The sequence below is a fragment of the Cetorhinus maximus genome, chromosome 8 (assembly GCF_964194155.1).
Source record: "Cetorhinus maximus chromosome 8, sCetMax3.hap1.1, whole genome shotgun sequence".
In the NCBI taxonomy this organism is placed as follows: domain Eukaryota; kingdom Metazoa; phylum Chordata; class Chondrichthyes; order Lamniformes; family Cetorhinidae; genus Cetorhinus; species Cetorhinus maximus.
Window position 1 is genome coordinate 145,883,835 of NC_135886.1, and position 20,581 is coordinate 145,904,415.

The 20,581-nt window shown below is 49.5% G+C and overlaps 1 protein-coding gene across 2 annotated transcripts in view; it reads right to left on the reverse strand.

Moving 5' to 3' along the window:
• slc9a6a (solute carrier family 9 member A6a) overlaps positions 1-20,581 on the reverse strand; it is a 64,725-nt gene that overhangs the window by 23,370 nt on the left and 20,774 nt on the right. The window contains exons 7-10 of one of the 2 annotated variants that reach the window (XM_078547733.1): positions 18,797-18,930; positions 12,025-12,138; positions 4,227-4,315; positions 1,729-1,842 (exon numbers count right to left, since the gene is read on the reverse strand). In XM_078547733.1, the coding sequence (XP_078403859.1) occupies positions 1,729-1,842; positions 4,227-4,315; positions 12,025-12,138; positions 18,797-18,930 (451 nt within the window). Of the gene's footprint in view, positions 1-1,728; positions 1,843-4,226; positions 4,316-12,024; positions 12,139-18,783; positions 18,931-20,581 lie in introns of both variants that reach the window. The other variant, XM_078547732.1, reaches the window with a different exon arrangement.

A 20,581-nucleotide genomic window follows, 5' to 3' on the forward strand; every position in this document is an offset into this window, starting at 1 on the left:
CATCGATTCACCAGAAAGAATCAATTTACTAAAGTTTTGTTTCAATATTTAATCAAAAAGGCATTTCTGCAGCTACCTGAGTTAGCACTGTACTCTGTGCTGTGGAAGAGCTCACAATTCAAATTCTGTCCAAATAATAACAAACCTCACAATTACATTTTCATTAAAACTTAGATAAATTCAGCTTATAATTTTTAGGAGCAAACCTGCATATAAACTAATTCTCTCAACAATCCTTTATATTTTGGGATTATATCTATTTTCAGAGCACAACATACATACGAACAAATGAATTAGGAGCAAGAGTAGGCCATTCGGCCCCTCGAGCCTGAACTTAGGTCATCCCTCTCTATTGTGTGAATGTCGTCTTTAATTAACAGAGCTACCCCTCTACCCTTTCCTAGCTTCCTAAATATCACACACCCTTGAATATTCAGGTCCCGATCGATGTCACCCTCCAGCCATATCTTTGAACTGGCTATCAAATCGTACTTACTTATTTCTATTTGTGCTACCAGTTCATCTGCTTTATTTCAAATGCTACATGTGTTTAGATAAAAGACTTTAATTTTGTCCTTTTATTATTTTTGTAACCTTTAGCCTTATCTGCTGATTTACTCTTAGATTTGTACTCTCTGTCCCTTCCTGTCATGGTCTGTTTATCATTTCACATATTAATACATCCCTCTCTTCCCTTGTCTCGATTCATTGACATTCAACATCTGCCCATATTTTATCCTTTGCCCCCACAATTTAGTTCAAAACCCTCTCTACCTCCTTAGTTATGCAGTTCGCAAGAACACTGGTCCCAGCACAGTTCAGGTGTAGACGGACCCAATGATACAGCTCCCACTTTTTCCAATACTGGAGTACGCCTCTTAAAACAGCGCTTAGAGTGGACATTTCTGTTTTATTGAGTCATCTTGGGGATGAGGGTGTCACTGGCTAGGCCGGCATTTATTGCACATCCCTAATTGCCCTTGAGAAGGTGGTGATGAGCTGCCTTCTTGAACCGCTGCAGCCCCTGTGGTGTAGGTACACCCACAGTGCTGTTAGGGAGGGAGTTCCAGGATTTTGACCAAGCGACAGTGAAGGAATGGTGATATATTTCCAAGTCAGGATGGTGAGTGACTTGGAGGGGAACTTCCAGGTGGTGGTGTTTCCATGTGTCTGCTGCCCTTGTCCTTCTAGATGGTAGTGGTTGTGGGTTTGGAAGGTGATGTCTAAGGAGCCTTGGTGAGTTCCTGCAGTGCATCTTGTAGATGGTACACACTGCTGCCACTGTGCATCGGTGGTGGAGGGAGTGAATGTTTGTGGATGGGGTGCCAATCAAGTGGGCTGCTTTGTCCTGGATGGTGTTGAGCTTAGAGTGTTGAGGGAGCTGCACTCATCCAGGCAAGTGGGGAGTATTCCATCACACTCCTGAATTGTGCCTTGTAGATGTTGGACAGGCTTTGGGGAGTCAGGAGGTGAGTTACTCGGTGCAGGATTCCCAGCCTCTGACCTGCTCTTTAGCCACAGTATTTATATGGCTAGTCCAGTTCAGTTTCTGGTCAATGGTAACCCCCAGGATGTTGATAGTGAACTTCAAGGGGTTGAATCTCTGTTGTTGGAGTTGATTATAGCCTTGCACGTGTGTGCTGTGAATGTTATGTGTCATTTATCAGCCCAAAATGCAAACAGGATCCTACACCAGGCCTTCAGGTACTGAAAAATCAGAAAGGATACAAAAGCTGCGATTATGAAGGTGGGATTGAAGATGTGGCTCTCAAAGGTGAAGAGAGTTAACCCCATGTAGGAAAAGATAAAATTTTCTGCTAAGAAATTGAGGAGTTCAAATAACTGAAAAACACAAAATGAGAAATATTTATATTAATTCATATCAGATTAATATAATCAGGTGACCAAGCACAACATTGCCAGAGTCTCAGTTAAAGAATCATTTCAACTACAGAGCTGGGGATTAAATCCTCTTAACTGTCACCACATTCTCAGCCGTTATTCAGAAAGATACCAACAGGAATCCCAAAGTATCCGGAGTTTGTCTTTGATGTTCATTCCTATAACTTGACTTCCCAAACTGCTCTGTCTAATCCAGCGTCTGGCATATTCACAAAACAATTAGCAACTCATCATGGCTGCCAAAGCGGAAATAGCTAACGGAGTCTGAGAGTGGAAGCTGGGGAGGTAGGTCTGTGTCGGATGGACTGTTCTGGATGCAGTGGGGAAGCTACAAGAGGAAATGCGCAGGGGGGGTTTTGCGCAGATATTTGAGGGGTCGAGCGGTTAACAAGGATTTGTTTTGCGACTTGGGCACGTGGAGTGTTTCATCAAATTCATCAAAACGTGTGCAACTTCCACAGCTACTCCAGTGTGATAGCTCCTGGAGATCCACAGCTACTCCACTGTGATAGCTCCTGGAGATCCACAGCTACTCCACTGTGATAGCTCCTGGAGATCCACAGCTACTCCACTGTGATAGCTCCTGGAGATCCACAGCTACTCCACTGTGATAGCTCCTGGAGATCCACAGCTACTCCACTGTGATAGCTCCTGGAGATCCACAGCTACTCCACTGTGATAGCTCCTGGAGATCCACAGCTACTCCACTGTGATAGCTCCTGGAGATCCACAGCTACTCCACTGTGATAGCTCCTGGAGGGATCCCATGCTGAACATGTACATAAAAACATCAACACAATTGGCTGGAATTCAGATCCATCAGAGGCAGAGGGCGGAGAATTCAGTCCAACATGAAAATTGATATTGACACATCTGGCTTTTGGCTGCCGATTTACGTTTTAAAAACTCCAAGACATTAACTATCACCTTTAGAGATAATAAATTTCCCCAGTGGTTCAGTGTCGGAAGGTTAGTACTGAGGGAGTGCTGCACTGTCGGAGGGTCAGTGCTGAGGGAGTGCTGCACTGTCGGAGAGTCAGCACTGAGGGAGTGCTGCACTGTCGGAGGGTCAGTACTGAGGGGGTGCTGCACTGTCGGAGGGTCAGTACTGAGGGAGTGCTGCACTGTCGGAGGGTCAGTACTGAGGGAGTGCTGCACTGTCGGAGGGTCAGTACTGAGGGAGCACCGCACTGTCGGAGGGACAGTACTGAGGGAGCACCGCACTGTCGGAGGGACAGTACTGAGGGAGCACCGCACTGTCGGAGGGTCAGTACTGAGGGAGCACCGCACTGTCGGAGGGACAGTACTGAGGGAGCACTGCACTGTCGGAGGGACAGTACTGAGGGAGCACCGCACTGTCGGAGGGACAGTACTGAGGGAGCATCGCACTGTCGGAGGGTCAGTACTGAGGGAGTGCTGCACTGTCAGAGGGTCAGTACTAAGCAAGTGCTGCATTGTCAGGGTGCTTCACTGTCACAGAGGCTGTGGAGGCCAAGTCACTGAATATATTTAAGAAGGAAATAGATAGATTTCTGGGCTTTAAAGGTTTCAAGGGTACGGGGAGAGAGCAGGAGTACAGCGTCGAGATAGAGGATCAGCCATGATCATATTGAATGGCGGAGCAGGCTCGAAGGGCCAAATGACCACCTCCTGCTCCTATTTTCTATGTTCCTAATTTCATTTACTGGTTATAAAAATCTTGGAGATGGGGTAATGGGTGTTTGACTGACAATCAGGGTGAATCCAATTGGGATCAGAGTTTTATTCCCTGCCTGATTGGACATGTCGAGACAGTGCAGCTGGACAATGGTGGGAGAGCTGCGGGTGGGCAGTTTAAGGTGAGGTTCATGTGATAAAAGCTCCAAGAATAGCCCTCTCCCCAACCTGAGTGGCAACCCCTAACCTGGGTGGTAGCAGTGAAGGGCAGGAGTGAAAGCTGAAGTCACAGGGATGAGTACACAGGGAGCTCGAGGCTCAGGTCTGGCTGTCCGACATTCTGTCCAAAGCTGCAGTTAAAGCTCCACATGAAGAGTCAGGGTAAGTGCCGGAGTGTCTCTGCTGAAACATCTCAAACTGATCCAGACGACTGATTAACTGAGGAAGCAAACTAGTACATCGGAGAAATTACCCCATAAATGACTTCTCACAAGGATCCATCAACATTTACACAGATAAGTGATGTTCCAATTCTGACTGTGAGGTCAACATTGAAACACAGGTTGTGGGGGTAGAGTTTAGAAAGGATGTGCTATTTGCTGAGTAACTTTAACCCCCACTTTAAACCTCTCTCCCCAAAACACACAGTGCAAATAGCAACTCCTGACCTGTTTTGTGCGGATCCGGGATTCTGGAGAGAGGTTATTGTAGGTATAGTGAGCCTGAGTAATCCCACAGAATAGAACAGCAACCACTCCTGTAATACAGCAAGGAAACGGGTTCAGGAGAGAGACGGGTCCTTTATTTTTATCTCACAGGTTAAATGATTGGAATCTCAGATCCCAGTCTCGAAAACAGGAACATTCACATCAATAGAAACACAAATTGACTGACATCAATCATCAAATTCCACAACACAGAATAGAATTTAGTGTCCCACCATTTTGATGGGTAAACAAACCTGTGCGTCACATTGTATTTCAGCACAGAACAGGCCATTCGGTCCCTTATGGTATTCCTGCTCCACACAAGCTTCCTCCTAACCTCTCATCAAAGCTCAGACTGATCAATCTGATCCATCCTCTCAAACTAATCCCACTGCCCCGCTCTCTCCCCATAGCCCTGTATCAATCCCAAACTAAACCCACTGCCCCGCTCTCTCCCCATAGCCCTGTATCAATCCCAAACTAATCCCACTGTCCCCACTCTCTCCCCATAGCCCTGTATCAGTCCCCAAACTCATCCCACTGCCCCACTCTCTCCCCATAGTCCTGTATCAATCCCAAACTAATCCCACTGTCCCGCTCTCTCCCCATAGCCCTGTATCAATCTCAAACTAATCCCACTGCCCCGCTCTCTCCCCATAGCCCTGTATCAATCCCAAACTAATCCCACTGTCCCGCTCTCTCCCCATAGTCCTGTATCAATCCCAAACTAATCCTACTGTCCCGCTCTCTCCCCATAGCCCTGTATCAATCTCAAACTAATCCCACTGCCCCGCTCTCTCCCCATAGCCCTGTATCAATCCCAAACTAATCCCACTGTCCCGCTCTCTCCCCATAGCCCTGTATCAATCCCCAAACTAATCCCACTGCCCCGCTCTCTCCCCATAGCCCTGTATCAATCCCAAACTAATCCCACTGCCCCACTCTCTCCCCATAGCCCTGTATCAATCCCAAACTAATCCCACTGCCCCGCTCTCTCCCCTTGGCCCTGTATCAATCCCCAAACTAATCCCACTGCCCCGCTCTCTCCCCATAGCCCTGTATCAATCCCCAAACTAATCCCACTGCCCCGCTCTCTCCCCATAGCCCTGTATCAATCCCAAACTAATCCCACTGCCCCGCTCTCTCCCCATAGCCCTGTATCAATCCCAAACTAATCCCACTGCCCCGCTCTCTCCCCTTGGCCCTGTATCAATCCCCAAACTAATCCCACTGCTCCACTCTCTCTCCATAGCCCTGTATCAATCCCAAACTAATCCCACTGCCCCACCCTCTCTCCCCATAGCCCTGTATCAATCCCCAAACTAATCCCACTGCCCCGCTCTCTCCCCTTGGCCCTGTATCAATCCCCAAACTAATCCCACTGCTCCACTCTCTCTCCATAGCCCTGTATCAATCCCAAACTAATCCCCACTGACTCGCCCTCTCTCCATAGCCCTCTATCAATCCCAAACTAATCCAAGACACACACAGGCACCCCCAACCAAGACACTAAGATCCCACACCCCCGCACACACTCAGACCCACACACACTCTGACCCTGCCTCTCCCCACACACACACAGACCCCCCCCCCACACACACACACACACACACACACACATAGACGCACACACACACATTCACACAGATCCACACATTCACACAGTACTGAAGGACATTTAAAACAAACCTTAACTTGTGAGAATTTTTGGACATTTAATCTACAACTTGTTGTAAGGTTTATTACCAGTAGTAACATTTATCAGCAGTAACAAGGTTATTAGTTAGTAATAGAGTAATGGCAGGTCTGCTCCAACCTCGAGAGCGCCCATCCTGTGCTATGTGGAGACTCCAGGACGTTTCCCATGTCCTGGATTACCATTTGTGCAAGAAACGTCGCCAGTTGCAGCAGCTTGAGCTCCGGGTTGTGGAACTCGAGCAGCAGCTGACATCACTGCAGAGCCTCCGTGAGGTTGAGGGTTATGTGGGTAGCACATTTATAGATGTGGTCACCCCGCAGCTTAAAGGTATGCAGAGAGAAAGGGGATGGGTGACCACCAGACAGTGAAAAAGGAACAGGTAGGTAGAGCAGGAGTCCCCTGAGTGCATCCCACTCTCCAACGTGTATTCGGTTCTGAATGCTGATGAGAGTGATGATTCAACTGGGGGGTGCAGCCAGAGCCCATTGTTCCTCAGCTGTATTGGTGGGGGGTACAAGGAAGACTGGAAGAGCAATAGCGATAGGGGATTCTGTCGTTAGGGGAGCAGACAGGCGTTTTTGTGGCTGTAGATGTGAATCCAGGATGGCATGTTGCCTCCCTGGTGCCAGGGTCATGGATGTCACTAAGCGGCTGAACAACATTTTAGAGGTTGAGGGTGAACAGCCAGAGGCTGTGGTCCATATCGGGACCAACAACATAGATAGGAAAGGGGATGAGGTCCTACGGGCAGAGGTTTAAGAAGCTAGGAAAGACATTAAAAAGCAGGACCTTAAGGTACTAATCTCCAGATTACTCCCAGTGCCACACACTAGTGAGCATAGAAATAGGAGGTTAGAACAGATGAATGCGAGGCTGAAGAGATGGTGCCAGGAGGGGGAGGGCTTTAGATTCCTGGGTCATTGGAATTGGTTCCGGGGGAGGTGATGACCTGTAAAAGTCGGATGGTTTGCACCTCAACAGGACCAGGGGAAATACCCCTGTGGGAAAGTTTGCTAGTGCTGTTGGGCAGGATTTAAACTAGTTTGGCAGAGGGATGGGAACCTGAGGGTGAATTCCAATGGGACAATATCAGAAATAGAAGGTAGAAAATTAATGAATAAGGCTGGTAGGCAAAGATAGCAACAGTTAGAAAATGAAAAACGAGTTTGGCAGTGCTTGAGGCTAAATACTTCAGTGTGAGGAGTATAGTAAATAAAGCTGATGAGCTGAGGGTACAGATAGGAATGTGGCAGTATGATTTCACTATTACAGAAACATGGCTTAAAGAGGGACAGGAATGGCAGCTCAACATTCCCAGATACAGGGGTTTCAGACGAGATTGAGAGGAGGATAAAAAGGGAGTGGGTGTGGCAATTTGGGTGAGAGAAGCAATTACAGCTGTGAGGAGGGATGATATATTAGAGGGTCATCAATTGATGGCATGTGGATTGAGTTTAGGAACAAAGCAGGGGCAGTCACACTACTGGGATTGTACCACAGACCCCAAAGAGCCAGAAGGAGATAGAGCAACTATGTAGACAAATCTCTGAGAGCATAGACAGTAGGGCAGTAATATTTGGGGTTTTTAACTACCCCAATATTAACTGGGATAGTTTTAGTGTGAAAGGAATGGAGGGAACAGAATTCTTCAGGTGCATTCAGGAGAACATTTTTGGCCAGTATGTAGCAAGTCCAACAAGAGTAGGTGTGGTTCTGGACTTAGTGATAGGAAATGAAGCTGGGCTGATAAGACTGTCAGTGGGAGTGCATTTTGGTGGCAGTGATCATAATTCAGTTCGTTTTGACATAATTATGGAAAGGGGCAAAGACAAAACAGGAGCTAACGTTCTAAACTGGAGTCAGGCCAATTTTACTAAGCTGAGGAGTGATTGAGTAAAAGTGGACTGGGAACAGCTTCTTGAAGGTAAATCGGTGTCAGAGCAGTGGGAGCAATTCAAAGGGGAAATTCACATGATTCAGAGTAAAAATTCAATAAAAATCTGGAATTAAGTCTAATGACCATGAAACCATTGACGATTGTTGTAAAAACCCATCTGGTTCATTAATGCCCTTGAGGCATTAGTCCTTAGGCCTACATGTGACTCCAGACCCACAGCAACGTGCTTGACTCTTAAATGCCCCCTGAACAAATTTGCGATGGGCAATAAATTCTAGCCTAGCCAGAAGCCAGGGAGGAAATAGCGTATTCTCTGACCATCATTTTCCAATCCTCACTGGATACAGGTGAGGTGCTGGAGGATTGGAGGACCTGCTAATGTTGTATCTTTGTTTAAAAAGACTGAACAATTACAGGCCAGTCAGTCTGACTTCGGTGGTGGACAAATTATTGGAATCAATTCTGAGACACAGGATAAACTGTCACTTAAAAAGGCACAGATTGATCAGCATGGATTTGTGAAGGGAAAGTCATGTCTGACTAATTTAATTGAATTTTTTGGAGGAAGTAACCAGGATTGATAAGGGTAGTACAGTTGATGTCACCTACATGGAGTTCAGCAAGGCTTTTAATAAGGTCCTGCATGGCAGACTGGTTAGAACCACAGAGAAGTTACGGCACAGAAAGAGGTCATTCGGTCCATCGTGTCTGCACCGGCCAAAAAGAGAAAAAAACTAGCCGTTCATTTTAATCCCACTTTCCAGCCCCTGGTCCATAGCCTTGCAGGTTACAGCACTTCAGATGCAGATCCAGGTACCTTTTAATTGAGTTGAGGGTTTCAGCCTCAACTACCAACTTAGGCAGTGAATTCCAGACACCCACCGCCCTCTGGGTGAAAAGGTTTTTCCTCATGTCCCCCATAATCCTTCTACCAATCACCTTAAATCTATGCCCCCTGGTAATTGACCCCTCAGCCGGGGAAACAAGTCTTTCCTGTTTACTCTATCTAGGCCCCTCATAATTTTGTAAACCTCAATTAGGTCACCCCTCAGCCTCCTCTGTTCTAAGGAAAACAACCCTAGTCTATCCAATCTCTGCTCATAGCTGCAATTTTCAAGCCCTGGCAACATTCTGGTGAATCTCCTCTGCACTCTCTCCGGAGCAATTATATCCTTCCTGTAATTTGGTGACCATAGAAACATAGAAAATAGGAAGAGGTGGTGATTCAGCCCTTCGAGCCTGCTCCGCCATTCAATATCATCATGGCTGATCCTCTATCTCAACACCGTACTCCCGCTCTCTCCTCATAACACCTGACGCCTTTAGAGTTCAGAAATCTATTTCCTTCTTAAATATATTCTTGGCCAAATACTTGGCCTCCACAGCCTCTGTGGTAGAGAATTCCACAGGTTCACCACCCTCTGAGCGAAGATATTTCTCCTCACCTCAGTTCTAAATGGTCTACCCCGTATTCTGAGACTGTGACCCCTTGTTCTAGACCCCCAGCCAGAGGAAACATCATCCCTGCATCCAGTCTGTCCAGCCCTGTCAGAATTTTATATGTTTCAATGAGATCCCCTCTCATTCTTCTAAACTCCAGTGAATACAGACCTAGTCGGCCCAATCTCTCCTCATACGACAATCCTGCCATCCCAGGAATCAGTCTGGTTAACCTTCGCTGCACTCCTTCTATGGCAAGTAATCCTTTCTGAGGTAAGGAGACCAAAACTGCACACAATACTCCAGGTGTGGTCTCACCAAGGCCCTGTACAGCTGTAGTAAGACATCCTTGCTCCTGTACTCAAGTCCTCTCACAATGAAGGCCAACATATCATTTGCCTTCTTAACTGCTTGCTGCACCTGCATGCTTCCTTTCAGCGATTTTTTTTATTCATTCATGGGATGTGGGCTTCACTGGCTGGGCCATCATTTATTGCCCATCCCTAATTGCCCTTGAGAAGGTGGTGGTGAGCTGCCTTGAACCGCTGCAGTCCATGTGGTGTAGGTACACCCACAGTGCTGTTAGGGAGGGAGTTCCAGGATTTTGACTCAGCGACAGTGAAGGAACGGTGATATATTTCCAAGTCAGGATGGTGTGTGACTTGGAGGGGAACTTCCAGTTGGTGGTGTTCCCATCTATCTGCTGCCCTTGCCCTTCTAGATGGTAGCGATCGTGGGTTTGGAAGGTGCTGCCGAAGGAGCCTTGGTGAATTGCTGCAGTGCATCTTGTAGATGGTACACACTGCTGCTACTGTGCGTCGGTGGCGGAGGGAGTGAATGTTTGTGGATGGGGTGCCAATCAAGCGGGCTGCTTTGTCCTGGATGGTGTTGAGCTTCTTGAGTGTTGTGGGAGCTGCACTCATCCAGGCAAGTGGGGAGTATTCCAACACACTCCTGACTTGTGCCTTGTAGATGGCTTTGGGGAGTCAGAAGGTGATTAATCATCGCAAGATTCCTAGCCTCTGACCTGCTCTTGTAGCCACAGTATTTATATGGCTAGTCCAGTTCAGTTTCTGGTCAATGGTAACCCCCAGGATGTTGATAGTGGAGGATTCAGTGATGGTAATGCCATTGAATGTCAAGGGGCGATGTTCGGATTCTCTCTTGTTGGAGATGGTCATTGCCTGACACTTGTGTGGCGCAAATGTTACTTGCCACTTGTCAGCCCAAACCTGGATATTGTCCAGGTCTTGCTGCATTTGAACATTGACTGCATCAGTATCTGAGGAGTCACGAATGGTGAACGTTGTGCAATTATCAGTGAACATCCCCAATTCTGACCTTATGATGGAAGGAAGGTCATTGATGAAGCAGCTGAAGACGGTTGGGCCAAGGACACTACCCTGAGGAACTCCTGTGATGTCCTGGAGCTGAGATGACTGACCTCCAACAACTATCTCCCTTTGTGCTCCGTATGACTCCAACCAGCGGATGCAGTTTGAGATGTCGTTTCCGGTGCCTAAGTCGATGGCCGATGGTCCGTCCGGTTTCATTCCTATTTTGTGACTTTGTAGTTGTTTGTTACAAAAGAGTGGCTTGTTTGGCCATTTCAGAGGGTATTTAAGAGTCAACCACATTGGAGTCACCAGGTAAGGACAACAGATTTTGAACAATCAACAATGGTTCATGATCATCATTAGACTTTTAATTCCAGATTTACATTGAATTCAAATTCCACCATTTGCCGTGTTGGGATTTGAACCCGGGTCCCCAGAGCATTACCCTGGGTCTCTGGGTTACTAGTCCAGCAACAATACCACGACACCATCACCTCCCCTTGGTGTACAAGGACACCCAGGTCCATTTGTACATCAACATTTCCCAATCTATCACCATTTAAATAATACTCTGCTATTCTGTTTTTTCTACCAAAGTGGATAACTTCACACTTATCCACATTACACTGCACCTGCCATGGATTTACCCACTCACTCAACCTGTCTAAATCGCCTTGAAGCCTCTTAACACCCTCCTCATCACTCACATTCCCACCAAAATTCGTGTCGTTAGCAAACTTGGAAATATTACATTTGGTTCCCTCATCCAAATCATTGATGTATATTGTGAATAGCTGGGGCCCAAGCACTGATCCCTGCGGTACCCCACTAGTCACCGCCTGCCACTCCGAAAAAGACCCATTTATCCCTACTCTCTGTTGCCTGTCTGCTAACCAATTCTCAATCCATGCCAATATATTACCCCCAATTCCATGTGCTTTAATTTTACACACTAACCTCTTATGTGGGACATTAGCAAAAGCTTTGTGAAAATCCAAATACACCACATCCCAATGCTGGAAAGTGGGATTAGGCTGAGTGGCTCATTTTCCGGCCAGCACAGACACGATGGGCCAAGTGGCCTCATTCTGTGCCACAAACATTTTCTATATATATGAAAAGGAGGGAATGTGCAGGGGTATGGGGAGAGGGCAGGGGAGTGGCAGAATGTGAATTGATTCTTAGGATAGCCAGCATGGAGCTGACGGGCCAAGTGGCTACCTTCTGTGACGATTCTCTGAGTCTAATCACCGAGAGCCACTTAGACTCAGACCCCACTCACGGTGAAATCACACAGGGTAATCTGAGGGTTAGACTCCTCTACAATCCAGTTTGAAGGGTGAATCCTTTATGATAAAGTATTAAGACTGTGTCCTTTCCACTCACCAGTAAATCCACATGCTTCAGCCAATAGAAAAGTGCTCCACGACATCAGGAAGAAAAGAGCTGTCTCCAGTAACTGGAAATCTCTTAGCTTTGTGAATTTTGTAACGTGCACAGGTTAAGTCAAACAGACAGGGAGAGGAAGTGCATCTGGACAATGTCTAGACACTGGGAGCGAGACGCACCGGGGTCCCGGACACTGGGAGCGAGACGCACCGGGGTCCCGGACACTGGGAGCGAGACGCACCGGGGTCCCGGACACTGGGAGCGAGACGCACCGGGGTCCCGGACACTGGGAGCGAGACGCACCGGGGTCCCGGACACTGGGAGCGAGACGCACCGGGGTCCCGGACACTGGGAGCGAGACGCACCGGGGTCCCGGACACTGGGAGCGAGACGCACCGGGGTCCCGGACACTGGGAGCGAGACGCACCGGGGTCCCGGACACTGGGAGCGAGACGCACCGGGGTCCCGGACACTGGGAGCGAGACGCACCGGGGTCCCGGACACTGGGAGCGAGACGCACCGGGGTCCCGGACACTGGGAGCGAGACGCACCGGGGTCCCGGACACTGGGAGCGAGACGCACCGGGGTCCCGGACACTGGGAGCGAGACGCACCGGGGTCCCGGACACTGGGAGCGAGACGCACCGGGATCCCGGACACTGGGAGCGAGACGCACCGGGATCCCGGACACTGGGAGCGAGACGCACCGGGATCCCGGACACTGGGAGCGAGACGCAGCCCGGTCCCAGACACTGGGAGCGAGACGCACCCCGGTCCCAGACACTGGGAGCGAGACGCACCCCGGTCCCAGACACATTGAGTGAGAAACACTCAGATCCCAGACACTGGGAGCGAGACAGACTCAGGTCCCAGGCCCAGGGAGCGAGACACATTCCGATCCCAGACACAGGGAGCGAGACACATTCCGAGATCCCAGACACAGGGAGTGAGACACATTCCGAGATCCCAGACACAGGGAGTGAGACACATTCCGAGATCCCAGACACAGGGAGTGAGAAACACTCAGATCCCAGACACAGGGAGTGAGACACATTCCGAGATCCCAGACACAGGGAGTGAGAAACACTCAGATCCCAGACACAGGGAGCGAGACACATTCCGATCCCAGACACAGGGAGTGAGACACATTCCGAGATCCCAGACACAGGGAGTGAGACACATTCAGATCCCAGACACAGGGAGTGAGACACATTCCGAGATCCCAGACACAGGGAGTGAGACACATTCCGAGATCCCAGACACAGGGAGTGAGACACATTCCGAGATCCCAGACACAGGGAGTGAGACACATTCCGAGATCCCAGACACAGGGAGTGAGAAACACTCAGATCCCAGACACAGGGAGTGAGACACATTCCGAGATCCCAGACACAGGGAGTGAGAAACACTCAGATCCCAGACACAGGGAGTGGGACACATTCCGAGATCCCAGACACAGGGGGTGAGACACATTCCGAGATCCCATGCCAGGATTCTGTGTTCTACACAATGTACATTTACAGTCGCTGAGCTTTCATTGAGCGCTTGGGACATTTTAATTTCTACACCTTTACTCACAGCCCCACTGACCAGTGAATTCTGCGTTGAGTCTTCCCTGGGAAAAGATGAACAGGTTTCAGATGGATTTACAAAGCAAAAAGCCAAAACAATTGCAACCGGAGAAATGGAGATAATTCTGATCAAATCCGAGGTTTTAACGCTGTGAGGTTGAAGAGTAAGGCCCGAACAGTGAGAGGATAAAAGAACTTACATTACTATACAGCCTTTCATAACCTTAGAACATCCCAAAGATATTTACAGCCAATGAAATTGTTGCAAAATGTAGTCACTGTAGTAACGCAGAAAATATGGCAGCCAATTTATGCAAAGCAAGCTCTCACAAACAGTAATGTGATAATGATCAAATAATCAGCTCAATGATGTTAATTGAGGGATAAATATGTTCCAGGACAGTAAGGAGAACTTTGACGCTTATATTTTTATTTGTTCGCAGGATGTGGGCTGTCGCTGGCTGGCCCAGCATTTATTGTCCACCCCTAATTGCCCCTTGAGAAGGTGGTGGTGAGCTGCCTTCTTGAACCGCTGCAGTCCATGTGGTGTAGGTACACCCACAGTGCTGTTAGGGAGGGAGTTCCAGGATTTTGACTTAGCGACAGTGAAGGAACGGCAATATATTTCCAAGTCAGGATGGTGAGTGACTTGGAGGGGAACTTCCAGATGGTGGTGTTCCCATCTATCTGCTTCCCTTGTTCTTCCAGGTGGTAGTGGTCGTGGGCTTGGAAGGTGCTGTCGAAGGAGCCTTGGTGAATTCCTGCAGTGCATCCTGTAGATGGTACACACTGCTGTTACTGTGCATCGGTGGTGGAGGGAGTGAATGTTTGTGGATGTGGTACCAGTCAAGCGGGCTGCTTTGACCTGGACGGTGTCCAGCTTCTTGAGTGTTGTGGGAGCTGCACACATCCAGGCAAGTGGGGAGTATTCCATCACACTCCTGACTTGTGCCTGGTTGATCACACACAGAATCACACAGTGCAGAAGAGGCCCTTCGGCCCATCGAGTCTGCACTGACACGTGAGAAACACCTGACCTATCTACCTAATCCCATTTACCAGCACTTGGCCCATAGCCTTGAATGTTATGACGTGCTAAGTGCTCATCCAGGTACTTTTTAAAGGATGTGAGGCAACCTGCCTCCACCACCCTCCCAGGCAGCGCATTCCAGACCCTCACCACCCTCTGGGTAAAAAAGTTTTTCCTCACATCCCCCCTAAACCTCCTGCCCCTCACCTTGAACTTATGCCCCCTTGTGACTGACCCTTCAACTAAGGGGAACAGCTGCTCCCTATCCACCCTGTCCATGCCCCTCATAATCTTGTACACCTCAATCAGGTCGCCCCTCAGTCTTCTCTGCTCCAACGAAAACAACCCAAGTCTATCCAACCTCTCTTCATAACTTAAATCTTTCATCCCAGGCAACATCCTGGTGAATCTCCTCTGCATCCCCTCCAGTGCAATCACATCCATCCTATAATGTGGCGACCAGAACGGCACACAGTACTCCAGCTGTGACCTCACCAAGGTTCTATACAACTCCAACATGACCTCCCTACATTTGTAATCTATGCCTCGATTGATAAAGGAAAGTGTCCCATATGCCTTTTTTCACCACCCCACTAACATGCCCCTCCACCTTCAGAGATCTATGGACACACACGCCAAGGTCCCTTTGTTCCTCAGAACTTCCTAGTGTCATGCTGTTCATTGAATACTTCCTTGTCAAATTACTCCTTCCAAAGTGTATCACTCTCACTTTTCAGGGTTAAATTCCATCTGCCACTTATCTGCCCATTTCACCATCCAGTCTATATCTTCCTGTAGCCCAAGACACTCAACCTCACTGTTAACCACCCAGCCAATTTTGTGTCATCCGCAAACTTACTAATCCTACCCCCCACATAGTCATCTATGTCGTTTATATAAATGATGGACAGGCTTTGGGGAGTCAGGAGGTGAGTTACTCGTCGCAGGATACCTAGCCTCTGACCTGCTCTTGTAGCCACAGTATTTATATGGCTAGTCCAGTTCAGTTTCTGGTCAATGGTAACCCCCAGGATGCTGATAGTGGGGGATTCAGTGATGATAATGCCATTGAATGTCAAGGGGTGATGGTTGGATTCTCTCTTGTTGGAGATGGTCATTGCCTGACACTTGTGTGGCATGAATGTTACTTGCCACTTGTCAGCCCAAACCTGGACATTGTCCAGGTCTTGCTGCAGTTGGACATGGACTGCTTCAGTATCTGAGGAGTTGCGAGTGGTGCTGAACACTGTGCAATCATCTGCGAACATCCCCACTTCTGACCTTATGATGGAAGGAAGGTCATTGATGAAGCAGCTGAAGATGGTTGGGCCTAGGACACTACCCTGAGGAACTCCTGCAGTGATGTTCTGGAGCTGAGATGACTGACCTCCAACAACCACAACCATCTTCCTTTGTGCTAGGAATGACTCCAACCAGCGGAGAGTTTTCCCCCTGATTCCCATTGACTCCAGTTTTGCTAGGACTCCTTGATACCACAGTAGGTCAAATACAGCCTTGATGTCAAGGACAGTCACTCTCACCTCACCTCGGGAGTTCAGCTCTTTTGTCCATGTTTGAACCAAGGCTGTAATGAGTTCAGGGGCTGAGTGGCCCTGGCGGAACCCAAACTGGGCGTCAGTGAGCAGGTTATTGCTAAACAAGTTCCGCTTGATAGCACTGCTGATGACCCCTTCCATTACTTTACTGATGATCGAGAGTGGATGATGGGGCGGTAATTGGCTGGGTTGGATTTGTCCTGCTTTGTGTGTACAGGACATACCTGGGCAATTTTCCACATAGCCGGGTAGATGCCAGTGTTGTAGCTGTACTGGAACAGCTTGGCAAGTTCTGGAGCACAAGTCTTCAGTACTATTGCCGGAATATTGTCAGGGCCCATAGCCTTTGCAGTATCCAGTGCCTTCAGCCATTTTTTGATATCACATGGAGTGAATTGAATTGGCTGAAGACTGGCACCTGTGATGTTGGGGACCTCCGGAGGAGGCCGAGATGGATCATCCACTTGGCACTTCTGGCTAAAGATTGTAGCAAATGCTTCAGCTTTATCTTTTGCACTGATGTGCTGGGCTCCTCCATCATTGAGGATGAGGATATTTGTGGAGCCTCCTCCTCCAGTGAGTTGTTTAATTGTGCACCACCATTCACGACTGGATGTGGCAGGACTGCAGAGCTTAGATCTGATCTGTTGGTTGTGGGATTGCTTAGCTCTGCCTATTACTTGCTGTTTATGCTGTTTGACATGTAAGTCGTCCTATGTTATAGCTTCACCAGGTTGACACCTCATTTTTAGGTATGTCTGGTGCTGCTCCTGGCATGCCCTCCTGCACTCTTCATTGAACCAGGGTTGATCCTCTGGCTTGATGGTAATGGTAGAGTGGGGGATGTGCTGGGCCATGAGGTTACAGATTGTGTTCGAGTACAATTCTGCTGCTGCTGATGGCCCACAGAGCCTCATGGATGCCCAGTCTTGAGTTGCTAGATCTGTTCGGAATCTATCCCATTTAGCACGGTGACAGTGCCACACAACACGATGGAGGGTATCCTCAATGTAAAGGTGGGACTTCATCTCCACAATGACTGTGCGGTGGTCAATCCTACCGATACTGTCATGGACAGATACATCTGTGGCAGGCAGGTTGGTGAGGATAAGGTCAAGTATGTTTTTCCCTCTTGTTGGTTCCCTCACCACCTGCCGCAGACCCAGTCTAGCAGCTATGTCCTTTAGGACTTGGTCAGCTCGGTCAGTAGTGGAGCTACCGAGCCAGTCTTGGTGATGGACATTGAAGTCCCCCACCCAGAGTACATTCTGCACTCTTGTCACCCTCAGTGCTTCCTCCAAGTGGTGTTCAACATGGAGGAGCACTGATTCATCAGCTGAGGGAGGGCGGTACGTGGTAATCAGCAGGAGGTTTCCTTGCCCATGTTTGACCTGATGCCATGAGACTTCGTGGGGCCCGGAGTCGATGTTGAGGACCCCCAGGTCTGGGTTTGCAGTTGTCGTTTCTGGTGCCTAGGTCGATGCCGGGCGGTTTGGCTGGTTCCATTCCATTTTTCAGACATTATAGTGGCTTGTTAGGCCATTTCAGAGGGAGTTGCTGTGGGTCTGGAGTCACATGTAGGCCAGACTGGGTAAGGACGACAGATTAACTTCCCTAAAGGGGGAGTAGTGAACCAGATGGGTTTTTGCAACAATCAATGATAGTTTCATGGTCACCATTACTGAGGCTAACTTTATATTCCAGATTTATTAATTGAATTTAAATTCCACCAGTTGCTGTGGTGGGATTTGAACCTTTGCCCCCAGAGCATTAGCCTGGGCCTCTAGATTGCTAGTCCAGTGATATTACCACTATGCCAGATTCTTCAAAACAGTGAGCATGGCATCTTTTACCTCCAACTGAGAGAGCAGATGGGGCCTCAGTTTAACGTCTCCTCCAAAGATGGCACCTCCGACAGTGTAGAGATCCCTCAGCACTGACCCTCTGACAGTGCAGAGCTCCCTCAGCACTGACCCTCTGACAGTGTAGAGCTCCCTCAGCACTGACCCTCTGACAGTGCAGAGCTCCCTCAGCACTGACCCTCTGACAGTGCAGAGCTCCCTCAGCACTGACCCTCTGACAGTGCAGAGCTCCCTCAGTACTGACCCTCTGACAGTGCAGCACTCCCTCAGCACTGACCCTCTGACAGTGCAGAGCTCCCTCAGTACTGACCCTCCGACAGTGCAGCACTCCCTCAGCACTGACCCTCTGACAGCGCAGAGCTCCATTAGTGCTGTACTGGAGTGTCAGCCTATATTTCCCACGTTATAACAGCGACTACATTGAAAGACTTTAATTGGCTGTACTGCACTTTGGGCTGTGCTCAGTCAGTTAAAGAAGCTGTCAAAATGTAATTCCGTGTTTGTATCTGAAGTCCCTAAAAAACGCTGTTTATTACAGGTTTCTGGTGTTGTTCTGAGTGCGACTCATCACCAGTTTGGATTTTACTCTCAGATGATCTAGAAAAATATTTTGCTGTATCTACAACAGAGGAAACACTGGACTGAGGTCACTCAGGTCCGAGTCGAAGCAGAACCTGACATAAAGGGCGGTGTTCACAGAGAGGAAAGGGCTGCAATGTGGAGACATGGAAGATAAAGGATATCAGTGCAGTGACTACTCCTGTCGCTGATCCCAGTGCGAATGATCCACTGAATATTCCGAGAAATAACCCAAACGACTTGAACATTGCAGCCACGTCAAAATTGTGAGAACTGACTCCCACTGGCTGATATGCCACGATCGACCTAACAAAACAGGAACCCCAGTTAGCGACTATACACCAGAATCCAACATGAAGCAGGGAGAGATCCCAACTTAACACTTAACTCCAAACCCACAACATCAAGAAAATCCCTTCCCACTCTGTGTCATAGCCCCTCCAGCACTGCAGCACTCCCTCAGTACTGACCCTCCAGCACTGCAGCACTCCCTCAGTACTGACCCTCCGACAGTGCAGCACTCCCTCAGTACTGACCCTCCAGCACTGCAGCACTCCCTCAGTACTGACCCTCCGACAGTGCAGCACTCCCTCAGTACTGACCCTCCGACAGTGCAGCACTCCCTCAGTACTGACCCTCTGACAGTGCAGCACTCCCTCAGTACTGACCCTCCGACAGTGCAGCACTCCCTCAGTACTGACCCTCCAGCACTGCAGCACTCCCTCAGTACTGACCCTCCAGCACTGCAGCACTCCCTCAGTACTGACCCTCCAGCACTGCAGCACTCCCTCAGTACTGACCCTCCGACAGTGCGGCACTCCCTCAGTACTGACCCTCCGACAGTGCAGCACTCCCTCAGTACTGACCCTCCAGCACTGCAGCGCTCCCTCAGTACTGACCCTCCGACAGTGCAGCACTCCCTCAGTACTGACCCTCCGACAGTGCAGCACTCCCTCAGTACTGACCCTCCGACAGTGCAGCACTCCCTCAGTACTGACCCTCCGACAGTGCAGCACTCCCTCAGTACTGACCCTCCGACAGTGCGGCACTCCCTCAGTACTGACCCTCCGACAGTGCGGCACTCCCTCAGTACTGACCCTCCAGCACTGCAGCACTCCCTCAGTACTGACCCTCCGACAGTGCAGCACTCCCTCAGTACTGACCCTCCGACAGTGCAGCACTCCCTCAGTACTGACCCTCCGACAGTGCAGCACTCCCTCAGTACTGACCCTCCGACAGTGCAGCACTCCCTCAGTACTGACCCTCCGACAGTGCAGCACTCCCTCAGTACTGACCCTCCGACAGTGCGGCACTCCCTCAGTACTGACCCTCCGGCACTGCAGCACTCCCTCAGTACTGACCCTCCGGCACTGCAGCACTCCCTCAGTACTGACCATCCGGCACTGCAGCACTCCCTCAGTACTAACCCTCCGACAGTGCGGCACTCCCTCAGTACTGACCCTCCGGCACTGCAGCACTCCCTCAGTACTGACCCTCCGGCACTGCAGCACTCCCTCAGTACTGATCCTCCGACAGTGCAGCACTCCCTCAGTACTGATCCTCCGACAGTGCAGCACTCCCTCAGTACTGATCCTCCGACAGTGCAGCACTCTCTCAGTACTGACCCTCCGACAGTGCGGCACTCCCTCAGTACTGACCCTCCGGCACTGCAGCACTCCCTCAGTACTGACCCTCCGGCACTGCAGCACTCCCTCAGTACTGATCCTCCGACAGTGCAGCACTCCCTCAGTACTGATCCTCCGACAGTGCAGCACTCCCTCAGTACTGACCCTCCGACAGTGCGGCACTCCCTCAGTACTGACACTCCGACAGTGCGGCACTCCCTCAGTACTGACCCTCCGGCACTGCAGCACTCCCTCAGTACTGACCCTCCGGCACTGCAGCACTCCCTCAGTACTGATCCTCCGACAGTGCAGCACTCCCTCAGTACTGATCC